At 39.8% G+C, this 19,145-nt stretch overlaps 1 protein-coding gene across 3 annotated transcripts in view; it reads right to left on the bottom strand.

Annotated features, from left to right (window-relative positions):
* Positions 1–6,513: 6,513 nt before the first annotated feature.
* The window catches only part of ARHGEF4 (Rho guanine nucleotide exchange factor 4), a 215,183-nt gene continuing 202,551 nt past the window's right edge, over positions 6,514–19,145 (bottom strand). For all 3 annotated transcript variants that reach the window (XM_089672347.1, XM_089672348.1, XM_089672349.1), the window contains 5 exons: positions 18,627–18,756; positions 15,846–15,977; positions 14,223–14,466; positions 13,393–13,470; positions 6,514–9,108 (listed from right to left, as the gene is read on the bottom strand). In XM_089672347.1, coding sequence (XP_089528473.1) covers positions 8,951–9,108; positions 13,393–13,470; positions 14,223–14,466; positions 15,846–15,977; positions 18,627–18,756 — 742 coding nt within the window. In that variant the 3' untranslated portion in view covers positions 6,514–8,950. The remainder of the gene's footprint in view (positions 9,109–13,392; positions 13,471–14,222; positions 14,467–15,845; positions 15,978–18,626; positions 18,757–19,145) is intronic.

The following is a 19,145-nucleotide window of genomic DNA, read 5'->3' as shown; positions in this document are numbered from 1 at the left end:
AGCAATACTAGCGGGTAATTTTCTAAGCAATTTATCAGCAAAATAAATTAAAGGTATGGATGGACAGAGGAGTTTGCTTTAAGTATTAAAAATTAATTAAACAGTGCTTTGGTTTGTGGTGCTCAGATACATTGTAGTTCTGCTTTAAGTATGTACAGTGCTGTATACATTGTCGGCACTATATACAATAAATACCTGAACAAAGTAAACACAAACGCTGCTACTGCTAGAACATGAAGGGACCAATACGGAGCTGTGGAGTCCGTTTTTACTTACACAGCATAAGTCATAATTTGCATAGAACTTCAGTTTACCTCTTTATCCACTGAACATTTGGTAAGCTCTTTTATCATATACTTGTGTAATGGGACAGGGTTACATAAAGAGCCACCAATACAGAGATCTGAAGAGCATGGCCATAGTGCTGGTTCATATAACATGGGCATTAGGAAAAAAAAAAAAAAAAGCTTTGCACAGCAGATGCCCTGAACTTAAATTAGAACTAAGCCTCCATTCACATATAGGCATTTTGAATCGTGTGGCATCGCCACAATTTCAAGATGACCTATCAAAATGTCAAATTGCTCATCGACGTGTTCAGGTGCCATTTCCAATGACACCTAAAGATGCAGGGCACTTCTGCTATGATTGTCTCACAACCATTTGCTGAAAACCAGACCGTGTGAGGTTTGTCGACCAACAGAAGTTCCGGAACTTCTGTTGGGGCGACACATATCGTGCAATTTGGTTTGCGTGATTGCAGCACGGCAGATTCGTCAAATGTTTTTAGGTACCATTGAAAATGGCACCTGAACATGCTGATGTGCGATTTGACATTTTAACAGCGCATTTTGAAATTGCAGGCGGAATCGCGCCAAATTTGCTAACGATTCAAAATGCCTGCATGTGAACAGAGCCTAAATAAAGGTAAAACATTTTTTTCATTTTGGATAGGGTAAGGGAGGGAACCCCTGTCAGAATTTTTTTCCGGACAATTGTGTTCCATTGGTGACAGGTCACCAGAACTAGTGTCCCCATTGGAAGATTTCCCCTCCTGATACTTTTCTGGAGACAACCCAAAATCTGTGATTTTCATTTTCTTTCACTTTCAATGATAATGGTAAACAGGACAAATAGAGAGAGGGAATCTACCTAACGGTGACAAAGACAGCAATAGAAACCAATCTCCTAGATTGTAAGCTCTAAGGAGCAGGGCCCTCGAACCCCTTGTGTATTGTATTGTTACTGTACTGTCTCCCATTATAATGTACAGCGCTGAGCAAACTGTTGGCGCTATATAAATACTGTATAATAATAGGTGTTTTAATCCATCTCCACTGTCTAAAACTAAAAAAAGTTTGTTGTTATACTTTAACTGCTTGCCCACCGCTCCATGGCAGATGTACTGCTACAGGGAGGCTGTGCTGTGCTGTGCAAAATCATGTAAATATAGGTGATTTTGCATTTCCAGGTAGGGTGGCACGCCCTATTGGCTCCTGAGGATGTCAATCACCGAGTCCAGGCTGGTGATTCCCAGCCGAGACTCAGTGATCATCGGCGAAGCTGAGAGGGGAGAGATCTGTGTGTAAACAACACAGGCTTCTCTTCTGTCAGCATGGACATGCTGCTTTCTATCTCTGCACAGCAGAGAGAAAGCAGCAGGTCTCCTTAAGCCGGCCATACATGGGTCGAATTCCAAAAGAATTTACTTTAAAAAATCTAAGAATTTTCGTTTGAACTTTGCACCATTAGTGGGCCACAGAAACGGACGATATTCGTCTGACCATCGAATTTGAGTGACCTGGCATGTTGGAAATTTGTTGAGAATTGAACTAATTTCTAATCAATAATGGGAGAATTGCACAGGAAATATAATCAAAACAGAAATGAGCTTTGACCTGGAAAGAAAAGAAAATTCTTTGTCACAAAATTTTTTTTCGGTAACATGAGGTGAAATTGAAGGCTTGGTAGGTCGAATTTCTAAATCAGTGGTGGCACCATCGGGTTACAAAATGCACAAAATTTTAAATTTTTTAAAGGAAATTCGTTCAGAATTCGAACCAATGTATGGCCTGCATTAGTAAAACAGCACACAGTACACAGTTTAATCACTCCCTAACACACAGTTAACCATTTGATTGCTTCAGATCTTAACCCCGTTGTGCCCAGTGTCATTAGTGCAGTGTCAGTGCTTTTTATTAGCAGTGATCACTGTATAGGTGTCTCTGGGGATGTCAGTGGCAGAATTGCCGCTGCAGTCCCACTATAAGTCGCTGATCGCTGCCAATACTAGTAGAAATATATAAACAAAATTCCAGTATATATAACGCCATTTGTAGACTTTCACGTCAACCAATTAATATAGACTTTTTGGGATTTTTTCTTTTTTTGCAAACGTAGCAGAATAGAGTTTGGCCTAAATTTATAAAGAAATTTTATTTTTTTATTGGATGTTTTATAGCAAAAAATCAACAATATAGGTTTTGTTTTTTTCAAAGTTGTCAATCTTTTTTTGTTTATAGCACAAAAAATAAAAACCGCAGAGGTGATCAAATACCACCTAAAGAAAACTCTATTTGTGGGAAAAAATTACAAATTTAATTTATGTACAGCATTGCATGACTGCGCAATTGTCAGTTAAAGTAACGCAGCACCACATATCAAAAAATGGCCTGGTCACGAAGGGGGGTAAATCTTCCACTGGGCAAGAGGTTAATTAAGATGTGCAACAATCTTGAGGTTAGAACCCATTTATAGAAGGAATGGTATTCTTGTCAATCTCAACCATTACTTGTGACATCTACCTATACTTATTTATGCCTTTTTATTTGGAACACTTTGTAATGGATACTTTTGATGTGGGTGATGTTAGCATAATGATTCAAATACAACTCCTGTCTTTCTTTATGGCTTTGATGTTTTATCCTGTGTAAGGCAATTTTATTTCATATCTGTAAAGAACAAATTTACAATTGCAAAACAGTCATAAAAATAACCCACTAGATGTTACTACAGACACTTAAAAGTACATCAGTGTTATTTATCATAAATAAAATTATCTCAGAACATAAAAAAAAGATGGCAAAGATTTTAGAAAACAGAAAATAAGCGATTGTTAGCATTGCTGCTGAAAAAGAAGTTGCCAAGCCAGGTGTGCTGTTATTGACACTACTGTCACTAATGCAGGCCATAGACGGTTCGTTTATCAACCGAGTTTTCATCCAAAAGAATAATCGGCCGATTTTCGCACTGTTAGTGGGGCAATGGCATCAGCCGATTTTCGCAGTTCCTCCTCATTTCTTTTATCGGTCATGCTGGAAAATTTGTGAAAAACGGCCGATTTTCGCAATCATTGGTGGCAACAGAACGACCGATGTATCGTTTTCCAGATGAAAAATCGGCAGATAAACGAGCCGTCTATGGCCTGCATAAGTGTGGAGGCACACTGGCATTGTGTACATTAGTGCTTCCTGAATATTTCCCAGCTGCTTCTGATCATTATATGGAGAGATCTCCTGCCAGACAGCGCACCCTGGATTACACAGCCAGGTTCGTAATTAAAAAGGTAATCAGTAGCGCTACCTGGAGGAGAATTAGACTCTGCCGCTTATAATTAGATTCTGCCAGTGCTACTTAAGAAGACCTCTATCCTTGAAGCAGTGTAGACAACACAGGGCTGCTGCTCATAAGCTCTACACAGTCAAATAGGGTAGAAACACCCACATGGACGAAAAATATATTTGAAATATATTTTAAAAATATTCTTCCCAAATATATTGCCTTATATTTGAAATGCTACAATTTTGGCAATATTCAATATATTTCAAAATATATTTCAATAAATATATATGCTGCATGTTGAAATGTGTTTTTATTACAAAATATATGAAAAATATTTTTAAAAATACATTACAAATATACTGTATGTCTTTAAAAATACAAATCTACATTTTTGGAATGCATTTACAAATATATGTAAAAATATATGTTAACCCCTTGACGCCGATCGCACGCAAATATGTGGCCTCTCGGCGTCTGGGCCTTGACTCTGAGCACCCGCATATTTGCGTGCAATTAAAAAATACATATGTGCTGAGAGCACGCTCCCTGCGTGCTCCCAGCACATATATCTGCGACTCCTGGAAAGATCCCGATCTCATCTTTCGATAGGGACCTTTTCCGATCATTTGACCGCCGTAACGGCGAATCACGACCCTAAAATCCCGTCACGCCTCCGGCTTCTGAAACTCTTAAAGGGCCGGGAGGTGCCAGCGCTTAAAGGTTAAAATGACTTTTTTATATGTTAAAAAAAATCTGAAGAATATATTTAAAAAATATATATTTTTTAAAATATATATATTTCTAAATATATTCTTCAGATTTTTTTAACATATAAAAAAGTAATTTTAACATATATTCTTACATATATTTGCAAATGCATTCCAAAAATGTAGATTTGTATTTTTAAAGACATACAGTGTATTTGAAATGTATTTTTAAAAATATGTTTCATATATTTTGTAATAAAAATGCATTTCAACATGCAGTATATATCTATATATATATATATATATATATATATATATATATATATATATATACCGTATATATATACCGTATATTTATTGAAATATATTTTTGAAATATATTGAACATGGCCAAAATTGTAGCCTTTCAAATTATATGGCAATGTATTTGGGAAGAATATTTTTAAAATATATTTCAAATATATTTTTCTTCCATATGGGCAGCTAGGACATTTTTGTAAACCTTTCACTAGGAGAAATCCGGGAGCTGCAATTCTTAATGCTGAATTTCAGGTATGGATGTTTTTGCATAGTTATAATGGTCCAGCTTGGATCAATGTAAGTATGCAATTGTCATACCTGGCCAATCCCCATGGAAGCTAGAAATAAATAGGCACTGCTACTACAGTGATCATTGCTAACTTTTGGGTCCCATGACAAGTAGCTGCCTTGCTGCCAAGTGAACACATAAGGTCACTCGTTCAGCACCAGCCTCATTCAGAGAACAATTTGTATCTTCTCAATGAATACAAAGTGTTTTCTGATTGGATGAGGTGGAGATGCAAGATGGTGATGCTATCCAAACAAGGAACGCTTTGCATTCATTGAGAAAGTGTTCTCTGAATGGTGCCTGTGCAGTACAAGCAACCTCCTGTGTTCACTGAGCAGCAGGGCAACCACTCAGCATGGGATGTGGAAGATAGCCGCATTCACTATAGTAGTGGTTTCTACTACAATGATTTCCAGATTCCACAGGTATGGCACATACAGTACATACTTACGATGACCCAAGCTGGTCTAGTGCAACTTTGTAAAAACATGCACACCTGGAATTCAGCTTTAAACTTACCTAAATTTATATCCTTCTTAAATTGCTAGTTGCCTGACTGTTATGCTGGCCCAATGGCTGCAATGCTTTGAGTCACTACCCTGAAACAAGTAAAGGCTCAGTCACATTGCATCAGCTGAGCTGCGCTGATCTGCAAAGATCAACACAGACTCAACACCAGGCCACAAAGAAAGCATTTGTTTTCTATGTGTCTTGTTCGCAGTGCTGTGTTGAGATCTGGTATGTAAAAATGCAAACAAGCTGCATTTTTTTTGCACCGCACCTCCAGTCAACGCAACTTATTGCACTACAGAAAGCTGCAATGCATAGAAGTAAATAAAATGACAATCAGTCACATTTAAAACAAAAATTTAAAAAAAGGTAACCAGTGCCCTATGCTGTAACAATACAAAGTATACAGACAACACCCTGCACCCTAAAATGGCCCTAAAGTCGCAAATCTTTATTTACATACTTGTTCTGGATTAGAGGCTCAAAGTACTGAAAGCAAAGGGTCAGAAAATTCCAGTCAATGAACATTTGTAGAATGAGAAGTCAGCAATAACAACCTTCATGTTTAACCTTTAGCCCTGGTTCACATATGTGCGGGTGGTGGTGCTGCGGATCCACATCAAAATCTGTGCAGCCGCACCACCCGCACAGAGGAATGCGGACCCGCGGGCGGGTGCCATTAGTTATTAGTTTCCGCACTGGAAAACACAACCATACTGGGAACTAAGGTTCCCGTGCAGGCTGCGTTTTCAGAAGTGCAGGGACTTCTTCCCTGCATGTCACAGGGCACGGGAGTCCATTCAAACACGGCCGCATATATGTGAACCAGGGGTAAGGGAAGGTTTCCTTTATATTTCATATTCGCAGAGTTCTGTGCATAGCAGTAGGGCACTTTTCATGGTAATAGGTTTTCTCTGGTGAAAGCACTAGTACTATGTCATACCATAATATATGTTGCCACCCTTAAGCAGCAATCTTAGTTTAGGCACATTGTTTTTCAATGTTATAATATATATACATCTCTATATATAAATTACACTTTTAAGGGTTTTAAATGTGTACGTTGTTGATTGGCACCACTTCATTATGTTGGCTCTTAGAAATTAGCAAGTTCCCTGCAACAAATGGGGACTTCAGACTAGCTGCTTACAATAAACAGTTTATATTACTGTATCAGTGGCATTCAGAAAGACCTCCTCAGTCCAGACAGCAATAAATACGGCAGCTTTCATATTTAAATGGACATTGGTTGCATTGAAAACTATCTGATCACAAGTTTTTGGCCTTCTTCACACTGGCAGGGTGGATTCATGTCAAAGATGGTCCAGCTCTTCAGAACTTTTCAGTTTAGGATGTTTTTCTTTACTTCATACTCATATTTACTAGAGCACTTAGCTGTTGACCCTGCCTTACTCAGCAATAAATACAATTTCTTGAAATATACAGCCATTATAACCCTGTCCTAAGTTGCTTGATAACCCTTCATTGTTTTTTATTTGTTTCTACTCCATACATAGAGCAAATTTTAGCAGATTTGTAATCTACAGGCCTCATCAGCAATCATAATCACAGGTGTTTGTCTGGAACCAAGTTAGTCCACTATGCCACAGGATGTACGTGTAAAACATTTGCATAGATGCTCGTCTATCGAAACGCCACGTCAATTTGTTCTGTGTGATTGGGGTAGATAGAATGTGTGAATGTGGAAAATACTTCATTATGACCACTAGATGGAGATGAGGAGCATACATATTTCCTAGCACGCTCAGCGCCAGCTATTGGCCATAATGCAGTCTTTTATCCCATTCACACATTCAATCTGCAGAGAATATAACCTGAGAACAGATCTGGATGGGGCTGGGTGTCACTGTGGGGGAATTAAGCCAGTTAAGTGACTCTGCAGCAGACTTTGTGGCCCTGTAGTGGATGAGGTTTCTGCAGGGAGCTGGGGGCAACTGTGGGGGATGGCATCAGTGAAGGAGTTGGAGGGGTGGGTCCCTTCACAAGGCTGGGATTTTGTAGGGGCAATATGAAAGACTGGAGGGCACGGTGGCACACTGAAGGCAGGCTAAAGGCTCTGATGCAAGCTAGGGAGCACTGTAGGAGGTTGGCAAGCATTTTGGGGACTGAGGGCTCTTAAAGGGCCTGGGGGCACTGTGCGAGGCTGAGGAGCACTACAGGCAACTATGGGAGGTTGGGTGGCACTATAGGAGCTGGGAGGCATTGTGGAAAGTTAGGTGATCTGCAGCTAGCAGAAGGCGGAGATGAGGGAGTCCATGGCTTGGTGGTGGGTTGAGAACCAGTATTCTATACACAATCCTACTGTCATCCAACCCTGCAGAGGGGAAGCCCAGGTGCTATGTACAGCCACCCCATACCTGTATCTGGGTATAGGTTGGTACTTGCCTAAACAAGCACAAGTGTAGTCCCCAAACACAGAAAGTCCAAATTCAAAGAACATGACTGTACGCTATGCACATGTTTATGTGAGTACCAGGGTATACCTATGAACAGCTGGTCACAGCCATTCATGTCTATGGGACTGCTGTATGGAGCACCTGGCCTTCCCGGGCATGGAAATAGCGTATGTGGCCTTTAACAGCTCCGTACATGGGGCCTTAAAACACTGTCAGCAGGAAAGGAAGTGAGATGAGACCTCTCTTACAGAACCCCAGACAGCAGTAAAAACCTGATAGGAGGTCTAATCCTTCCCACCCCATCTAAAACTGAAAAAAGGGTTTTGGTTGGACATATATGTTAATAATTTGTGTTACTTTTGTCTTCTTTGTTAAGTAGATTAGCAAATCTGCCAAATTTCCAAATAAATTGGTGACCACCACATGTTCTATGGAACAGTAACAAATTCTGAAGACTAGAGGGGAACATTTAAATAAGAACCTGTAAGCTGATATGTCTCTGCTAGCCACTTGCTGAGCCTTTTCTGCATGGCTTCTGTCTTTGTAAACTTCCCTCATGGAACAAATGTGTGCCATTGCCTCAGTCTAGTGTAGAATACACCTGTGTTTTGTACAAGTATGGCCACTAATATCCTGCAACATCATAGAAATAGTTCTAAATCTCTGGGCCTCATTGATCAGATTGTTTGAAATGAATATCTGCGTTGCCACTCCGCAACCAATCAGATATTACCTGCTTTTGAAATGAGAGCAGGATGGCCAACATTGACTTTGATTGCTTGCTATCAGCATAACAGACTGTTCTGAAACTCTGAGGCCTGCTACATCAACTTCAATCTAATATCCATTGCATACGGTCAGTAGGAGTTTATAAAAGATTCTGCTGGTAAACAGTGTAAAAACAAACATAAAGTCCATTACATTAACAGCAAAGAGGAAACTACAACACTTCTCGGATGGGCCACTTGACCTGGGCAGAGGCAGCAACAACAAAACATGGAAAAGATGTCCAACTCATTTTAAAAAATAAATATACTGTAGTGTACCAGCTAGCACCATGCCCTGTAAGAGGAAAAGTAGGAGTCCCAGGCACGGGCACTTCTTGTCAACTGTGAGTAAAGTGCTTTCTTTGTACAGGAGGCAAGAGCAGAACACAAAGCTGCTTTTTATTTTCGGAAAGGAGTCAGCCGGCTGATGTTCTGCCAGAAGTTGGAGGGTTTGCGCTTGGGTTCAGCAAGCATGAAGACTTGTTGCTGGGGGAGGTTGGCGGGCAACGTGGGATGCTTCTGTCTCATCCAGAAGTCATAGTATGTCCGATTAACAGCTGAAAAAAAAAATATAAAAGGTCAGGAGAACAGATTTACTATTTATTTGTAGTAAGATAAGAGTGTTGCAAAGGGAAAGACTCCCCTATTCTTCTTATTTGTCAGTTGTATGTACCAGACCCATACTATGAGGTCATCTACTGAAAGGACTAAGGAATGTGAGAGGGAGGAATACATTTTTTTTCAAAGCTAATAGCTCTTCTAGGTATTCAGCTCAGTTTATGTAAAAGAGTACCTGTCATTGACACAGTTGCATTGCTGTTTCAGTTTTAGTTGTACTCCAGTGGATCAAGTCACCTGCTACTTTCAATATCTCTCAAAGACTGTAGAGGTGAGATTTCATAACACTGTCCCTGCCCCTTCCCACAAGGCCCTAGAAATGGTTTCACTTACTCCCAGCTGGAGTCTTCGATAATTTATTGAACATAATAAGAATCCATTGTGGTTATATGACTCCATGGTATTCATGAAGAAGATTAAATCTTGATAGGATGATAACACTATCTTACACGTGGACTAATATATACAGTATATATATATATATATAGATATATAGATATATATATATATATATATATATATATACATACATACACACACATACATACATATATATGCATACATACATACACACACAGTTGTGCTCACAAGTTTGCATACCCTGGCATAAATTGTGTAATTTTGGCATTGATATTGAAACGATGGTTGATCATGCCAAAAATTGCTCTTTTATTGAAGGATGATGATCATATGAAGCCATTTATTATCACATAGTTGTTTGCCTCCTTTTTAAATCATAATGATAACAGAAATCACCCAAATGGCCATGATCAAAAGTTTACATACCCTGGAATGTTTGGCCTTGGTGCAGACACACAAGGTGACACACAAGGGTTAAAATGCCAATTAGACATTAATATCCCACATCTGTGCCTTTTTAAATTGAAATTAGTGTCAGTGTATAGTCAATGAGTTTGTTAGCTCTTACGTGGAAGCACTGACTAGGCTAGATACTGAGCCATGGGGATCAGAAAAGAACTGTCAAAAGTCCTGTGTAACAAGGTAATGGAACTTTATAAAGATGGAAAAGGACATAAAAAGATGTCCAAAGCCTTGAATATGCCAATCAGTACTGTTAAATCACCTATTAAGAAGTGGAAAGTTCAGGGATCTCTTGATACCAAGCCAAGTACAGGTAGAGCAAGAAAGATTGCAGTTCAGGGATCTCTTGATACCAAGCCAAGTACAGGTAGAGCAAGAAAGATTGCAGTCATAACTGCCATTAATTGTTCCATTACCTTGTTACGCAGGACCTTTGACAGTTCTTTTCTGATCCTCATGGCTCAGTATCTAGCCTAGCCTCAGTGCTTCCACGTAAGAGCTAACAAATTCATTGACTATTTATACACTGATACTAATTTCAATTTAAAAAGCCACAGATGTGGGACATTAACCTCTAATTGTCATATTAACCTTGTGTGTCACCTTGCGTGTCTGTACCAAGGACAAACATTCCAAGGTGTGTAAACTTTTGATCATGGCCATTTGGGTGAATTCTGTTATCATTATGATTTAAAAAGGAGCCAAACAACTATGTGATAATAAATGGCTTCATATGATCATCATCATTGTAACCGTATATACATATATACACACACATACTGTATATAAAGGAAGTCAGTGTGTAATTCCACTTGCTAGCAACCTTTTGAACCTAAAATTTTATTGTGGGCAGGAGTAAGTGTACAAATCTGAACGCACAGTGTCTGCATTTGGATTCATGCACCTGCTCCTGCCCGCATGTCAAATTTAGATATGGGACTATGTCCATGCAACTGCTGCATCTGCATCCACTTCTATAGGCTACCTGCATGCAGCTCCGAGGTCGATGAACATGCAGCCAAAAGCAGCTCAGCACAAAGGACGGGTCTCATTGTCCATCTTAATGAGCCCTAAATGCTGTGCATTCATAAAATATTCAGAGCCCCCTTCACATTTTCAATTTTGTTATCTTGCAACCTGATACTTCAGTTGTAAAAATTCATTTTTTTGTCCTCATTAATCTACACACAGTACACCATGACAAAGCAAAAACAGAATTTTAGAAATGTTAAATTCTAAATGTTTTAGAAAATTTATGAAAAAGAAAAAACTGAAATAGCACATTGGCATAAGTATTAAGACCCTTTGCAACAACAGTTTTTTTTGCAAACTCCAAGCAGGCATTCATGTGTTTTGCACATGAGGGGAGGCTTCTGTGTAGCCACTCTACCATAAAGCCCAGATCGGTGGAGGGCTACAGGGATAGTTGTCCTTCTGGAACTTTGTCTTATCTCCACATTGGGTCTCTGGAGCTCAGTAAGAGTGATCATCGTCTCTTACTAAGGCCCTTCTCACCCGATTGCTCAGTTTCACAGGGTGACCAGGTCTTGGAAGAGTCCTGATTGTGCCAAACATCTTCCATTTGAGAATTATGGAGGTCACTGTGCTCTTGGGAACCTTAAGTGTAGCAGAATTTTTCTTGTAGCCTTCCCCAGATCTGAGCTCTTCAGGCAGTTCCTTTGACCCCATGGCTTTTGCTCCTATACAGTATGCAATGTCAGCTGTGAGGCCTTTTATAGAGAGGTGTGTGTCAATTTAATTTACCACAGGTGGACTCCAATCAAGGTGTAGAAACATCTCAGCAGTGAAATGGGAGGCACCTGTGCTAAATTTCAAGTGTTGTTACAAAGGGTCTGAATACTTGTGCCAATGTGATATTTCAGTTTTTCCTTTTTCATAAATTTGCAAACATTTCTAAAACTCTGTTTTCACAGAACAACCCTAATATCAGCCTGCGATATAACAAAATTGATAAAAGTGAAGGAGGTCTAAATACTTTATAAATGCACGTATGAAGGCAAAACCTTTTCTGTTCTATTTGTCCTGGTCACTGAAACGGAAAGTAAGACGAAGGACAAAATATTGGAGCTGTCACTAGCGTGATGTCTTTTCTGGTGACAACTCTAAAAGATGGTATTAGCATCTCCAAGACAGAAAGTGGGAAATTGGACACAGACAGCAAGAAATAACCCAACAAGTTTTTTAACCATTCCCTACTAGATTAAGAAGAAATACTGCTACAGGGCGGCAGGGGTGTGCAAAATCATGTATATATACGTGATTTCGCATTTCCGGGTGAGGGGTGCGCGCGAGCTGCGCATGTGCCCTACATGCGCTGCTCTTCACAGCCATGGCTGTCAATCACAAGGGCCCAGCCGGTAATTACCCATCAGCACCCGGTGATTACTGAGCATCTCTGACTAACAGTCTTCCTCCCTGTTGGCTCGGGCACACTGCAGTCCCGCTAAAAGTTGCTGATCGGCGCCATTACTAGTAGAAAAAAAATCCCAGTATCTATCCATTTGTAAACTCTATAACTTTCACGTCAACCAATTCATTTATGTGTATTGGGATTTTTTTTTAGCAAAGACATGTAGCAGAATACATTTTGGCATAAATTTATGACGAAATTTGAATTTTTAAATTTTTTTACTGGACATGTTTAATAGCAAAAAGTCAAAAATATCGTTTTTTTTCTCCAAATTGTTGGTCTTTTTCTAATACCACCAGAAGAAAGCTCAATTCGTGGGAAAAAAAGGACATAAATTTCATTTGGTTGCAGCATTGCACAACCGCGCAATTGTCAGTTAAAGTAACGTAACGCAAAAAATGGCCTGGTCAGGAAGGGGGTAAATCCTCAGGATGGCGAAGTGGTTAACTAAAAACAAGTTTTGTCTAATCTGGTCAATTTTTTTAGACATTTGATGGACAATGTTTTATAGATGTGTTCTCTTCTCTAAATTGTTCTGCACGTTGATGGCCTAGCAGGGGCAGACTGACCATTCGAGCACTCGGGCACTACCCGACGGCCCGGGTCAGTAGAGGGCCCCATGAAATGCCCCTGGTACCTTTTTTATAGGCTTTTTTGAGTGTGGGCAAGGACACAGGGGCCCCATGATCCCCTATTGCCCGGTGGCCCCATGAGTTGTCAGTCCACCCCTGTGGCCTACCGATGTATCTTTTACCATTACTCTTTAAGGGCTATGCTATGTTCATTAGTACAGTATGTACCCTGGATACTCTATACCTCACCTTTTTATACCTTTGTTAAACGTTATTAAAATAAGTCTAAACTAAAACAAGTTTGGGCTTAATATACACTTTTTAATGTAGTTGATCATCTAAAAATTGTTTTTATTTTTTGGCATTAGCATGCAAAACACACTGCAGGGGACACTCACCTTTTGGCTTTCCAGCAGGACGCGGTTTGTGGGCATTAATCATTGCTTGTTTCCGCTGAATTTCACTGATGCTGAAACCTAGTGACATATACAGACATCAGTGTTTTACTGCAGATCCATGGGACACGTTATATAATTATACAGGATGTATAAAGTGTCAACAGTTTGCCCAATACTTTACAATAAAAAGGGAGACAGTACAGTTACAATACAATTCATGACAACAGGGTTAGAGGGGCCCTGCTTGAAAGTGCTTACAGTCTTGGAGGTGATACAAAAAGTGATAACGGTGAGGTATGAGCTGATTGAGAAAGTGGAAGTACAATTTTTTGGTGGAGGTGTAGGCTTCATGTACACAAGCAGCTCCTAAGCTCGAGTTTAGGAGCTTGGGGCATTTTTTCGCCAAAGCTCCTAAACTCACCTCCATAAAAGCATATGTGTCCATGTACACATAGGCTTTTAGCAGAGTTTAGGAGCTGCCGTGAGGTTAAACCTCCCTCTAGGAATGTTTTGTGGGGAAACGCAAAACGCGGCAGCTGCGGTACCGCGTTTTTGCCACTAATTGCGTTTTCCCGCGGTCGGCAGACAGGGTAGACTCGTGTACATGAAGTCTTAGGTTTCCCTGGAGAGATGAGTTTTCAGTAATTGTCTAAAGGTGGACAGAGTAGGAGATAGCTAGACAAATTGGGTTAAGGAGTTCCAGAGGAAGGGAGGCGCTCTGGAGAAGTGCTGTAGGCAAGCATGGGAAGAGATAATGTACTCTCTGAGTGCCCCGGTACAGAAGTAGCAAGCCCCAATCCCCAGTGTTCTTCAATCATATTACATATTACCTGTTTGCTCATCTTGAAGCACTTGCTTTCTCTCTTCTTCAAAAGCCTGCAGCCAGCGCTGCTTCTGTTCAGGTTTTTTTGCCAGGAGAAGGTGAACCTCATCAGAGACTTTACTCTGCAGCTTAAATGCATTTTTCACAGTAATGTTAAAGTCCTTATCTTTACCATCCTCCACATTAATAACTTCCATGTCATCCATGTTGATCTTTCCTTTGTAATATAAAATGTCCCGTCTCAGAATGTCCTAAGGATATTTAAGAAGAAATAATTACTGCTTGTGGACGATACACAATATAGTATCTTTTAAAGAGCAGTGGTAGCACAGTGCTTTGATAGAGATTTGAATACTTATTTGGTGATATCTCAGATAGCAGAGAGATTCCTGAATGTCACACGGCAACCACTGACACTGGCCCAAAGGAATATTGCTTTTGTCATCTTTGATGGTTTTATCACATAATATACTGTAACTGATAAGATGTTTTCAATTTATAATCAGTATTGCAAAGTTGATCATTTAGTGTCCATAAAAGGTTTCGGCTAGCCTTAATTATTTGCACGTATGTAAATAAAAGACTAACATTTGGATTGGCCACCAGACTGTAAACTGTGGTAGACAAGCTACAGGTATTGTCATCTTTTGACGGCATAGAGAGGCCTTCTCTAGAAGAATAGATGAGCTATTGATTGGTTGTAAGGGAGTTTGACTACAGATTGCTAATTTGGACTGAATCATACAGCTGAACTCCAGACACAATTTATTTCAATTAAATATATTCCTCAATAACCAGAAAGGATATAAATCAACTTTGTGTGCATCAATTATCTTTATAACTGCAGATAGCACAGTGGCTAAATGGTTAGCACTTCTACCTGGCAGTACTAGGGTCGTTGGTTCAAATCCCAGACATGGCACTACCTGCCTAGAGTTTGCATGTTCTCCCTGTGCCTGCATGGGTTTTCTTCAAGTACTCTGGTTTCCTCCCACACTCCAAAGACATGCTGGTAGGTTAATTGGATCCTGTCTAAATTGGCCCTAGTATGTAGATGTATGAATGTAAGTTAGGGACCTTAGATTGTACACCCCTTGAGGGTTAGGGACTGATGTGAATGTACAATATATATATGTGTAAACTGACAGCGCTATATAAGTACCTCAAATAAATAAATCATCACAACGCTATACATAGCCACTGCAGAAAGCAGAGCTGTGAGAGGGACCCAGCAGGTTCCATCCACTATAGGCTGTCTATAGAAAACCATAGGAGGGGGTGGAGACAAGACCAGTCACATTGCACAAGGAGAGAGAACATCAGTGACCAGTCTTCATTACAGGAAGTTTCTGCACAGAGGAAATGTTTCAAACTAGATTACTGCACAGATCTTGAAGAAATACACAAGGAATCAACTAAAAATACACATGACTCTTATACAGTATTGAGACAATATTTGCTTATCCTGGAGTTCAGCTGTAATACTAGATGTTTAAAAGTAGTGGCAAGAGCAGCTCACTTAAGTCCTAAAATATACCAGTAACTCTATATACTGTATGTAAGTATAAAAGTTCCATTGTTTTCTGTTCGAGAACTTTACAATAAAATTAAAAGATTACTTATAAGATACCTTTTTGCAGTAGACAATCTGATGATCAAAAAGAAAAAATATCCGCTGTTGCCCCTTTGATTGCAGCTGTGAGATCTTTGTTAATTCACCGGAGTGGATGAGTTCCGAACTTCTTGTCAAAATGTCTTCACCCTTATAACAGATGGAGGAATAGATGATCTTTGATCACAAGACATACAGAGCTCTGAACATAACCTTCTTGCACTTTGTATATGGAAGTGATAGAGGTCAACAGTTACACTTAGAGGAGCCACACTTAAAAGGGAACCTTGATTGCGGTTGACACAACTGAGACCTCAGCTTTTATTATAACCTTTAAAGTAGATCCTAAAGAGACTTTTCTGTGTTTTGTGTACATTTTGTTGATTTATTATTTATTAAGGAAAATTGAAGGTGACGGGTTGCTTTTCTTTGCACCTTCTTAATTGTTAAATGGCATTGTGCAATCGCAATTCTGGATATAAGGTATGCATTATTTTACATCTATGCGATTATGTAATACGATTGATAATAAAGCAATGTAGCCTATAGAAAATAGGGTTTCATAATTAGGTGTGCATAGGGAAATGAGAGTTCTCAATATGATTGCTATAGCAGCTTTTGTAGTGATAGTCTAGACCAGCCTTTCTGAACCAGGGTGCCCAGGTAACTTGGGGTGCCTTGAGGTTTCTTAAGGGGTGCCTTTGCAAAATGTCTAATAATTGTCCAAAACTTGTGTACAAGCCAGCGGGTGGAACAAGCCGGCTTTCTAGTTACACAAAGCCACAGGTTTTCATTTTGCACCATAACAACCTTCTAGCCGACAGCGTCCTGACAACCAATGATATCATCAGTTGATAAGGAGGATGTTAGCTTCCTGCACAGCATCCTAGTTTAATCCTCCCCTGCCCTTCTCCATCAGTGCTGGAGTCACATTAGTTCAGTTAGGGAGAAGAGAAAAACTGGAATACTAGTCAGTACCAGGGTGCAAAAGTGTGTTTGCTTTGGAAGAATAAATCCCCTCTACTGTTGGGTGTCCTACATGTGTGGATGTTGCTGCGTTATATAAAACTATTAAAATAGTTTTTCACAATGTAGAATGGGGTGACCTTTTAAAATTATGGACAGTCTTGAGGCACCCCATTTTAGAATGGGGTGACTCAAGACTGTCCATAATTTTAAAGGGTACCGCGAGACTGTCCATAATTTTAAAGGGTACCTCGGGACTGTCCATAATTTTAAAGGGTATGTCGGGACTGTCCATAATTTTCAAGGATGCCTTTGGACTGTCCATAATTTTCAAGGGTGCCTTGGGACTGTCCATAATTTTAAAGGGTGCCTCAAGACTGTCAATAATTTTCATGGCTACCTTGGGACTGTCCATAATTTTGAAGGGTGCCTCGGGACTGTCCATAATTTTCAAGGGTGCCTCGGGACTGTCCATAATTTTCAAGGGTGCCTCGGGACTGTCCATAATTTTAAAGGGTGCCTCGGGATTGTCCATAATTTTGAAGGGTGCCTCAAGACTGTCCATAATTTTAAAGGGTGCCTCAAGACTGTCCATAATTTTAAAGGGTGCCTTGACTGAAATGGGTGAATATTTGGTTTCATGTTTTTTTGCATGCTACTCTCACATTGAAAATGAATGTGCTACTAAACATAGAAAAATGCTTGTACAACTTCCCATATGCATAGCACATGGTGTGTAATCAGGTGATGTCATATACATGTGACCCCTCTGCCACACCTTTGGCTATACCCGTTCAGAGTGTCGCAGCATATTCGTGCATTGGTCCCAGCACGTGGATTTGCTCTCCTCACGTCCTGAAAACCATGTTTTTTTTTCGTATTTAGGAGCATTTTTGTTGCATACGAAGATTGTTTTCGTTGCCCTTTTTCCTTGAGGATTGTTTTCATGTTTTGTTTTCATGATAATGTTGGCTCTCAAAAGCTGTCTACTAATGATCAGAGTATCGGACAATTGTTCTGAATTTGGTATTTTCATCTGATTTTCTCATTGGGTGTACTAGAGATAAGACTCAAGGGGGGAGATTTACGACAGGAATACATGGTAAGAAAATCGACCGATCGGTGATCCGACGACCAATCGGCGTTCGTTTGTGGGTCAAAATCGTGACCCACATTAACCAATTGAAAAAAATAGTTTGTCAAGCAATACATAGTGTTGACATCTTCCGTACAAGTGGAAGTGATGCAGTGTGTGTGTGACCTTGTAGTCACGCCCTTCCACCCAGAACGAGCAATTCAACATAAATCCTAGGAATTAATCAGAATAAATTGCATTTATGGATCCTTGGACATAAACATTTGGGTCATTTTCTGTTTCTGCTCATGTGTGATAGAGCTTGATATATTTTTTTTGGACGACCGTCATACCACCGTGTAGAGAATCGGTCGTTCGCATGCTAAACAACATTTTTCACTGTTGTTCAACCGGATTTTTTCATTCACAATATCGTTATCGGTTATAACATCCTGCTCATCAACAAAGAGAAAATTGGCCGATCATTTGATCAACAACATTTTTTGTATGATTTTCTTACTGTGTATACCTGGCTTTACTAACACTGGAGAGTGCTAAATCTGGTGCAGCTGTGCATAGTAACCAATCAGCTTCCAGTTTTTTTTTGTCAAAGCTGAATTGAACAAGCTGAAATTAGAAGCTGATTGGCTACCATGCACTGCTGCACCAGATTTTGCACTCTCTAGTTTTAGTAAATTAGCCCCAAGATCACAGGTCTCCTGAGTGAGTTGGTATAATAATAGTGAAAGGAGACTTACCTCCCAGTCTTCTATAGAACTTTGCCAGTGAGCTATCTTATCAATGTTTTCTAGCCTCCTCTTTCGCTCATTGATCAGTTTGGCCACATTTTTCATGGCATTCAGTGCTGCTTCCACATCTGCAAAATCCCTACATGAAAAAAAAAGTATTATCAATCAATTTATAATAATTTCGCTCTCTGCTTGATGACTGTTTAAATGGAATGTGAACCACACAGGGAAGGGTCACCATTGCTTTCAATGGTTTGGTCAACTCATAGGGGTTGATTTACTAAAGGCAATTAGACTGTGCACTTTGCAAAGTGCAATAGCACTCTGCAAGTGCAGTTGCTCCAGAGCTTAGTAAATGAGCAGAAGCTCTGCTGACTTCCACAATCCAATCATGTGCAAGCAAAGCTGTTTTTTTTCTTATTTTCCTTGCACGTGATTGGGTATTCTTGGCAGAGGGAAGCTTTACCTCCTTTACTAAGCTCTGGAGCAACAGCACTTGCAGAGTGCTATTGCACTTTGCAAAGTGCA

This window comes from Staurois parvus, unplaced genomic scaffold, assembly GCF_062004578.1.
Source record: "Staurois parvus isolate SC_StPar_1 unplaced genomic scaffold, SC_StPar_1.0 ptg000126l, whole genome shotgun sequence".
Classification (NCBI taxonomy): Eukaryota; Metazoa; Chordata; class Amphibia; order Anura; family Ranidae; genus Staurois; species Staurois parvus.
This window is presented reverse-complemented; position numbering and strand designations above follow the sequence as displayed.